The sequence below is a fragment of the Equus quagga genome, chromosome 11 (assembly GCF_021613505.1).
Source record: "Equus quagga isolate Etosha38 chromosome 11, UCLA_HA_Equagga_1.0, whole genome shotgun sequence".
Taxonomy (NCBI): Eukaryota; Metazoa; Chordata; class Mammalia; order Perissodactyla; family Equidae; genus Equus; species Equus quagga.
Window position 1 is genome coordinate 94,751,633 of NC_060277.1, and position 9,806 is coordinate 94,761,438.

Below are 9,806 nucleotides of genomic sequence, written 5' to 3' on the forward strand. Positions count from 1 at the left end.
ATGAGTTAAAAACACAAAAGAGAACAAAACATCTGGCGAAGGATAAAGTTTTTCTGCAACAGTCCTCACTCAGCAGAGTTGTGAGTGTGCTGTGGCTGCTGAAGTTAGACTATATTAAAAGATTTAAAAGCCCAGCGACCATTCTCCGACTGCTCTTGATCCTTTCGTTTAATTCTGGGTGCCATATTTTAGGAGCACTATTTAATTGCAAATGTGTCCATTATATCCAAAACATGGTCCAGATAATGAACGGTATGGAAACAACATCAGACGAGGCATGGCTAAAGAAGTTGGGATTTTTGTTTAGCAAAGAGAAGACACAATGGCCATTTAAAAATACCTCCAAAGGTCTGAACCAGGATCAATTTGCTGGAAGTCACACAGAGAGACAGATTTGGCTCAATATAAGGAAAACATTTCTAACATTACACCTGTTCTTAAAAGGAATGGGCTCCCTTACCAAGTCGTGAACTTTCCAAGCTCTGAGCACCTTCAACCAGAGGCTGGAAGCCTAGAATAGTCTTTCAGGAAGAATTTCTCTTCTGGGTGGGAGGTTGGAATAAAAGTCACCACCCAACTCTTTAAAATTCTGTGATTTTTATGTTGCTATGATTGTGATAGAAATCACAAGCACTAAGATTGGATCTTCATGGAAACTTTTGGGTGTGGAACACCCAGCGGGGAAAGCGAAATTACCTCATCTTGAGGTGGTGCAATGAAGCCCTTGTTTGCAGAAAAACTGTCATGGAGATTTAGAAATCTGACTTCTTGGTCTTAGGCAAGCTAATAAAAAATTATTTGAAGTAATTTATTTTACAGATAGCTCCAAGCAATGAGTAAAGCTAAAAGCAGAGTGTGTTTGCTCTTTTCACAAGGTCAGTACATTCCAGGCATTAATAATCTCAGTTACCAACTGCACCAAAAGAAGTTTTTCAAGAGTAAGGGAGGATGCTTAGAAATTATGATTACATTTCTCAAAATCCATGTATCAGTTTTTTTACAAAGTCTTTTGCATAGGATCTCTTCAACATCTTATTATAAAAATTTTAGAACAGCTCTTGCTTAGATTGCATATCATGTGTACTTTTTGTGCATAAAAATTTAGTTTTCAATGAATTATTTGCCTGGCCTCTCTCACCTCCCACCTTTGCTGCCACTGAGAGGTTATGAAGCTCACTTCAAGACCCCACACATTGCCAGGACACAGCTCCTGTCCTGCTCAGAAAGTTGGTCTTCCCCTGGTTCTGCCCTCTACTGCAAATCCAGCTTCAATGTTAATGGCCAGAGGGGCATTGGGTATCCTGCTTTCTAGTCTGAACTCAGGCCTAGGGGCATCTTTGTCAGCTCTTCTGGTCTCCAACTTCAATAATTTTGCTTCTTTCCACCTTATCTTTCATGTTGACATGTACATGCTGACATATTAGAAATGAATAAATTATTTTTAAAAGGGCTTGACCAATATTCCTTTTCTTCAAGTACCATATCTGAGCCACTGATAATTTTTAAGTGATTTATTGCTTGCAGTATTTTGTTACTTAACGAGGTTGTTTGGAAAATATTACTTGAGCTACATTCTGGGTAGTTTATATTTATCACTTTGTCTCCTCTTGTAGGTCTTTTGAACACAGTCTAATTCCAGGAAGTCATTAAGCAAGTTTAGGCTACTTTCCATAGAGCCTCAAATCCTTTGGCTGATTCCTCTTCTCTGCCTTCTGTGAACCTTGTTTCTTTTTTCTAATCTCTGTGAGGACAGATGCCACTTCCAGCATCCTTACCATTCTTGTCCCTTGTCCCTTGAGGTCAGAAAGACAAGAACAACCTTATGAATCTCTGGATCAAAAGTCAGCCGATGACAATCCATATGCAAATAGACACTGGCTCTTCCTTCTTAGGGGTAAGTCCACTCTCAGAAGAAAGAAATGCGTTCCTCTCATTTAGAAGTTAAAGAAGAGTTGAACTTTAGAGTTTCAAAATAAAACATATGCTTGTGTGGTTTTAAAATAATTTTAGAGCGGGTAATGATGAGTGAAAACCCTGTCCTTAACATTGTTTTCAGCACTCTAAGTAAATTTCGTGATCCAAAATGGTTCAGTAGGTTTCAGTTTTAAAAATTGAATGTGCTCTTAACACAGTCTACGGCATGTCAGTATATTAGCACCTATGATCTGGCCTTTTCCATATCTGTCAACAATCATTTAGTACAAATGCAGCATCTTAACACTTGCCAAGGAAACACAGAGTGAGGATTTTCAGTTTAAGATGATTTTCAGGGCAGTCTCATACTGTTGCCTTGACGTGAGCATAGCCGTAAACTTTAGGTCCCAGGCAGTACAGGATGAGAAGACTAGCTCTAGGAAGACGCAAGGAGAGACGCTTTCCCAATGCGGCCGTGATGGGCTGAGATGCTGGAGGCTGCACACATCTGGTTTCCATTTCTGTACTTCCCCCATCGATCCACATTGGATCTCCTGGTTCATATTTCTTAACTTTTCAGTAGAGGAGAAAAATCCAAGGTTTAATTTACTGTAATGGTTTGATAGGAAACATGTGTTTGACTTAAGACAATGTTGCTCTTTTTCTTTGAGGTGTGGTTTCATGCTTAGCCATTAGCTTTTCTCAGTGGTTAGCTATTTCAGAAGTCGCAGTGTGCCTGCAGGTTCATTTTTATGTTTTATTTGATGTGCCTAAAAGGTGAAAAACTGCATTTTTTGTGTGTTTTGATTATTAAGGTTTGATACTCTCATACAGCTCTTAGTGATTTTATGTCTGAAAGTATAATTTACATCAATTATGTTCAGATTTATCCTTTTGTAATTTTAAATTTGGCTTTTTATGCCAAGTTCCGTGTGCTTTTCTGGAGGACTGGCTTGTAGGGTTAGTTCTCTAATTTGTGATCAGGCCATATTAAATTCCTTGAGTGGGAAAGTCCTTACTCAACCTGGCATTGTCCTCTGTCTGATTCTTCCTGGGACCCACGTGTACGCACCCACCTCCTACCTTGCTCTAACAGGCTTCGTTATCCCAAGCAAGTCAAGACAGCCATGTGGACCATCCACGGGGGAAAAGACCTTGGCTAAGTGACAGTCTTTGGCTAGAGGTGTGGCTAGATTTGGCGAGGGAACAAGTATCTGAGCGTCTCTTCTCTTTGGGTCTTTCACGTTTTCCAGAAATCTGGCACCATATCATATATCCAGTCTTACTCCCCAAGACTTGTTATTTTGGCCAGTCTCCTAAAAGTCCTGCAAACATGAGATGTCAGATCCCTGTGGCGCTTCTGGTGAATATTGTGGCATCGAGCCTTCTCCACTAACACCCCTTATTATTTACTGTCTTCTCTGTGTTTAGCTTTCTTTTCTCTATCTAAAATGTAAGCTTCTTAAAGTAGGAGGCATATCTTACGTTTCTATCTTATGAAATACCCAGTTCAGTGATGGACATAAAAAGCTAGACATTAATTAATTATAGACTGATTATTCAAATAATCTCATCCTTTGTGTGCTGAGCTGTTGGCTGTAGTTTTAGGGACACTGAGCCATCGCTGAGTTCTAATGTGATGTTAAACATGTCCACATACGAAACGGCTATTATCTTGAGTTTCATGAAGAAGGTACCATATAAACAACGAATTAATATTGGTAACATAATGCAGCTAGGTTATAATAGATAGCTTCATGTCTAGCTAAAATATTGAATTTCTCAAAAAATTTCAGGAATAATGTAGTTAACTTGCAAAAGTAAATTTATTGAAGCATAGAAACAATTAGAGCAGAGCTGTCATTTCAACTTTTTCAAGAGCATTTTAATAAGAAAAGAAGAGGATGCAGAAAAATTGGTTAGCTGTCTATTTCTGAATGGAAACTCTTCTGTGAAGTTGTCTGGAAAGATGACTAGATTGGCGCAATTTCTTCCTTTGTGTCCTTTAGATTTTTTTCTCGGGAAGACACTCTTGTTGATCTGGAAATTGCTTATTTAATTTTCACCTCAGAAACATTGCTGACTTGAGATGAGACGACTTTGCCATCCACCACCTCCTCCACGATGGTCTTAGTCACTCTAGTCTTGCTTGGGTCTGAAAATCATAGAAGCACAATGTCATTCTGGAAACTATCACAGAAACACAGATCAAGAGAAATTCAAGTGCATTCATTGAGTATGTTCTCTTTGGGTAAAACGATGTAAACAATAGTATACACTTTTTATATGACAAGCAAAGCATGCTTTTACTTTTAAATTATAAAATTATCGTTGGGGCTGGCCTGGTGGCGCAGTGGTTAAGTGTATACATTCCGCTTCGGTGGCCTGGGGTTGGCTGGTTTGGATCCCGGGCGCCATGTCCATGGCACCACTTGGCAAGCCATGCTGTGGTAGGCATCCCACATATAAAGTAGAGGAAGATGGGCACGGATGTTAGCTCAGGGCCAGTCTTCCTCAGCAAAAAAAAAGAATGATTGGCAGCAGATGTTAGCTCAGGGCTAATCTTCCTTAAAAAAAAGCAATTATCATGAACATTAAAAAAAGTCTACCTCGTCCTTGGCTAGACGAGCTCCCAGATCTTGAGTCACCAGATATCAAATCCCTGGATCCCGTGTTTCTCAGTCCTGAGTTTCTAAAATCACCTCCTCCAAAACCAGAAGCACTGGAGAAAAAAAGTTTTTTTCCTTTATAGTTTGCAAAAACTGGAGAAACCCTCCATGATGAAGGTAGATGTCTTTTGATCAGATTGTATCACTGGTTCTTTATAAATACAGTCAGCCCCCCAGCTCCTTTTGGTTTCATAACATAAATACCCCAATCTACGCATTTTAGCATGCTCGCGACTTTCATTTACCCTCCTTCTCCATCGAGCAGGCGGCGGTAGGTCTCGATCTCCATCTCCAGGCGGGTCTTGATGTCCAGCAGTTGTTCATATTCTGCGTTCTGGCATTCAGTCTCACCCCGGATCTGGCAGATCTGCTCCTCCAGGCTGCTGATCTTCAGCTGGATTTCTGACAGCTGAGCCATGTAGCCAGCTTCTGTGTCGGCCAGAGTTCCTTCCAGGGAGCTTTTCTAAGAGAAAAAGCAAATAAAAAAATTCATGAAGAAAATAAGTCATTGCATGATTTTGAAAAAACACAAAATTTTATAAGGTACTAGGAGAAGGACACCTTCACCAAATTATAATCTACATTATTATAGCACTGCTTCCTTAATTTTTGTTGGCATTACTTTTTTGAAACTAAATCTTTTATGGAAATAGAGTATATTATCTTTAACTGGACTATTCTGTACTTTCTCCAAACACAACACAGTCCTCCTTAATATGACTTTTATTATGTGCCAAGTGGAACATCCTGGCAAAGAAAGAAAACTGAGTTGATTAACTCCCTGTTGGAGATTTTGCAAAGCTATTTGCACCTACCATGGCCAGCTGGGACTGAAGCTCAATTTCCAGGGCTTGCAGAGTGCGTTTCAGTTCTGTTATCTCACTCCTGGCAGAACTGGTTGCCCCGGCATCAGTAGAGATCTGTGCTTGCAGCGACGCACTCTAAGTGAAAATAAAATGCAGTCACTGTAGGCTGATGAAACGAGCAGAAGTGGCTGTGTGTGGCCGCAGGCCCGGCCGCTCAGTGGTGATAATCTACCTGCTTGTTGAACTGCTCCTCAGCTTCGCGGCGGTTTTGCTCAGCCAGTTCCTCATACCTCGCCCTCATGTCATTCAGCAACTTGGTGAGGTCGGTTCCTGGGGTGGCATTCATTTCTACCGTCACGTCTCCTCCAGAGGTTCCTTGCATACTCTTCATCTCCTAGGATGAAGAAAAAGAGACCGTGGTGATAAAAACAGTACAGCGATGACTTTCTGAAATGTGCATAGCCAACAAAAAGTTGAAGGTAGGACACTGAAGGGAACCCCCCATCACCAAATTCAGATATAATTTGCTCATTATTACTTTTTTTTCCCTTGTTGTAGGAGTTGGAAAGTCATAGAATTTGTTTTATTTTAATAGAATGGACATGGGGGAAAAATATGTAGGCCAGAGTCGTTTAACCACGTGGACTGTGTTCCTACCTCCTGGTGGTTCTTCTTCAGGTAGGCCAGCTCCTCGGTGAGGCTCTCAATCTGCGTCTCCAGGTCGGAGCGAGTCATGGTCAGGTCGTCCAGGACTTTCCGCAGGCCGTTGACATCGGCCTCCACAGTCTGCCGGAGATACAGCTCGTTCTCATACCTGAAAGGGGCAGCAGTAAGACCATATAGTACATTTCATAGAGTACCATCCATTCTTACATATGCAAGAAAAAGTTTTCTCCTCTGAGCTATTCAATGAATAAAGGCTACTAAGTTGTCTCTTAGGAGTTTTCCCCCTGTAAAGAAAAATATGAACTTAACGTTAATTGTATCGATGGCCAATATTTTGTATAACAAAAATTGCGTCCTTAATTTGCCTCTTTCTTTTCTTGGTGGAATGGTGGTTTTTAAGGTTTGCCCTTGGAATGTTTGTGAATTTTGGTCTTGATCTCCTAAAAGATTCTTTTTTATATTCTGAATAAGTTAAGCAAATGGATTGAATTTTATCGTTTCTACATTTGTTTTCAAGTCTTCACTTTTCTCACTTCAGTCTGAAGTCATCAGCAGCCAGCCTGGCATTGTCAATCTGCAAAATGATCCCAGCATTTTCAATAGTGGCAGTAATGATCTGGAAAAGACAGTAATAGTGAATAAATGAGGGACGCTTTTTACCTTGTGTCTGCATGCCCACTTGTGAGGGCAGATGTCCCTTGAGTTAGCTTTCACACGTGAATTGCCTTGAAAACTTGCTTAGTAATGACACCTGTATTGATAATCCTGGCATATTCGGACTACAATTTCTGCAAAAATTAACAGTTTGCACATTTACTGAAATAGGCATGGGACATTGTTTTACAGAACACAGTCCTCTGTATATTTCTGCTGCTTTGGAAGATTAGTTATTCTATGAGCTCTGTCAGAAAATAGTGTGAAACATGAATTTCACTTCCAAAAAAGTCTTTAAAAGTATATGTTCCATACAACAGTGACTAAACATTTTAGATTCCATCACATTCTCATACAATATTTGCACTGGATTTTCTAGGAAGAAAAATGTCATGAAGACTTTTTAAATCTAGCAAGATGCTAAAATATGTCAACTGCCACAATTAATCATGAAATAATTAGATTAAGCTAGCGTTGACTCATTGCCGTCACTCATATATTCACGTTAATTAGCTACCTGGCATTGTATAAATTTTACTCTTATGTAGAAATACTCAAATTTGAGATGCAAACAGAAAATTAATGGTTCATTAATATGGTTGGGGGTCACATACAGTATCGTCATAGTTAAAACACGCCAAGTTCCTTTTTACATATACAGCAGGCAAACGTGTTTTCAAATAATTTCTTGACTTAAATTCTTCGTTGCAGTACATGATCTGAATGAAAGCAAAAGAGACAGAAATAATAGAAACTCAGCAATGGATAGTGTCTCACCTGATTCCTGAGATCTTCAATTATTGGGTAGTATTTGCTGTAATCTCTTCCAGATCCAGCATCTCCAGACCCAGAGCCAAATCTGTCATACCACTCCTTGATTTTGTTCTCTAGATCAGTGTTGGCCTCCTCCAGGGCTCTGACCTTGTCTAGGTAACTGGCCAGGCGGTCATTGAGGTTTTGCATGGTTTGCTTTTCACCCCCAGAGAAAAGCCCCCCATTGCCAAAACCACCACTCATACTGCCACCATAGCTGTAGAAGCCTCTGCTAGCACCACCGAGTCCAGAACCCCCACCGAACCCAGAATCCCCACCGAACCCAGAACCCACACCAAAGCCAGCTACAGAGCCTGAAGATCCTCCAAACCCGCCCCCTACTGAGCAGCTACCAAAACCCCCTCCAAAGCCAGACCCCTCACCCAAGCCGTAGCTGCTGGCTCCTCCTCGGAAGCCCCGGGCAGAGCCTCCCCCAAGACCACATCTGCTTCCACTGCTGAAGCTGCTGCCACCAACAGACACCCTGACAGAGCTGCTGCCTCCAGCCCTGGAGAACGAGACGCGAGATGAGCGAGACATGATGCTCCTGCAAATGTTTAGCTTGTCCAGGCGCACAGGAGAGGTCACAGTGAAGAGTGTATTTGCAGGCTGCCTTTTTTGCTCTTATATACCCATATTTAGGGTGTTCCTTTTCCATGTCACTTCTTAATCCCTGTTACAGTTTTGCTAATCTGCAATTTGATAATTTCTTTTTCGTGAACCCACTCTACTGGCTCTTTCTCTGAAGCTGGGTCAGAGCCTCTGGGCATTTACTGTGTCAAGAAAAAAAATTAAGGTGGAGCAAAGCAAAAAATTTTTTCAGAATTATAGTTTTAATCTTTCAGAGGTTTCGATGACTGATAATTCTTCTCTGAAAGAGTAATTCTATTGAATTTGCTTCATGGTTTCCCAATTACAGGGCACATCCCCAGATTAACAAATGTAATGAAAATACTTAATATGATGAGAATGGGAATTTCCCCTCACACTTGTAGCTTTTTGTTCCTATTGTTGTCTTAATGTTGAAATTAGCTTTAGCATCGACATTAGTTTCAGATTTACTTAACTGTCCTTCTCTATGATTATTTCAATCAGCATATTTCTAAGTTTGTTGAAGTTTGTGATTTTAGGTTATTATTTTCTTTGTATTTTGAGATCAAATTAGATATTTTTACTGTTAATAAGAAAAACTTAAATAAATAATAGTCTTCCATGTACATATTATTAGATCTCAGCAACAGATTTATTTGAGCAGAGAATGTCTAAGAAAGATTGGAAAATTTTTGAGGCAGATAGTTTTAGCATCAGGTCAGAGTTCATTGTGACTGGTGAGATGCTACAGATCTGCTTTCCTTTCTGATTGAATTTGATACAATGATACCAATTTCATTGTTTATAATCAAATCTTAAGAAATTAAGAGAAGATGTTGATTTCATCTGTCTGTTTTAAAGATAACTGGAGAAGAGGCTCTGAATCTGCTTCTGATAACCAATGTGATGCTGGAGTCATTTCGCAGATACTGAGATCTGGAGTTTCCCCAGCTTATTCTAGCTCATGTTTTTCTGTTTTTGTTTAAAAGATATTTAAAAAAGAGGATCTGTGTCCACTTCCGATAACTAATGTTATGATTGGGGTCGTTTTATAGACACTGAACTCTAGAATCCTCCCCAGTTCACTTTCTGCTTCCTGTTTTTCTGTCCCTTTGTACTTTAGATTTTTCCATTCGCCTCTGCAAATAGTTTCTCTGGTTTAAAAGTGCGCCTTTTTAAAGAGACAAATGCTATATGATTCCACTTATAGGAGGTATATGGTGTAGTCAAATTCAGAGACAGAAAATAGAATAGTGGTTGCCGGGGGCTGGGGGTGGGGGGAAATGGGAGTTGTTTAATGAGTAGAGAGTTTTAGTTTTGAAGATGAGAGTTCTGGAGTTGGTTGCACAACAATGTGAGTGTGCTGAACACTACTGAACTGGACACTTAAAAATGGTTAAGATGGTAAATTTTATGTGTATTTTACCACAATTAAAAAAAAAGTGTATGTTTCAAAAAAGTACAGATGTTTCCAAAAATTTTTCTTGGCCTCCTTATCATTCTACTCAAGTAGCTGACTTTTGTTTAAAACTTTCTTTTTCAATCTTGGCAGTCTCTGCTAAACTATGTACTTGCTTTAATCTTTATATTCAATTATTTGTTGTCCAATGTTCTGCCTTTTAACTTTTCCTTAGACTGGCTTTGACTGGTGCACATGCTTAAATAGGTGAGAGTTAACTTGACTGTGCAGCTC

At 39.9% G+C, this 9,806-nt stretch overlaps 1 protein-coding gene across 1 annotated transcript; it reads right to left on the minus strand.

Annotated features, from left to right (window-relative positions):
• Window positions 1–3,721: 3,721 nt before the first annotated feature.
• KRT24 (keratin 24) lies at window positions 3,722–8,062 on the minus strand. The gene is made up of 8 exons (XM_046677342.1): window positions 7,487–8,062; window positions 6,589–6,671; window positions 6,047–6,203; window positions 5,622–5,783; window positions 5,399–5,524; window positions 4,829–5,046; window positions 4,524–4,636; window positions 3,722–4,069 (listed from the first exon to the last, which is right to left on the minus strand). The coding sequence occupies exons 1-8, from the start codon at window positions 8,060–8,062 to the stop codon at window positions 3,966–3,968; spliced, it is 1,539 nt and encodes a 512-aa protein (XP_046533298.1). The 3' UTR covers window positions 3,722–3,965.
• Window positions 8,063–9,806: the final 1,744 nt, after the last annotated feature.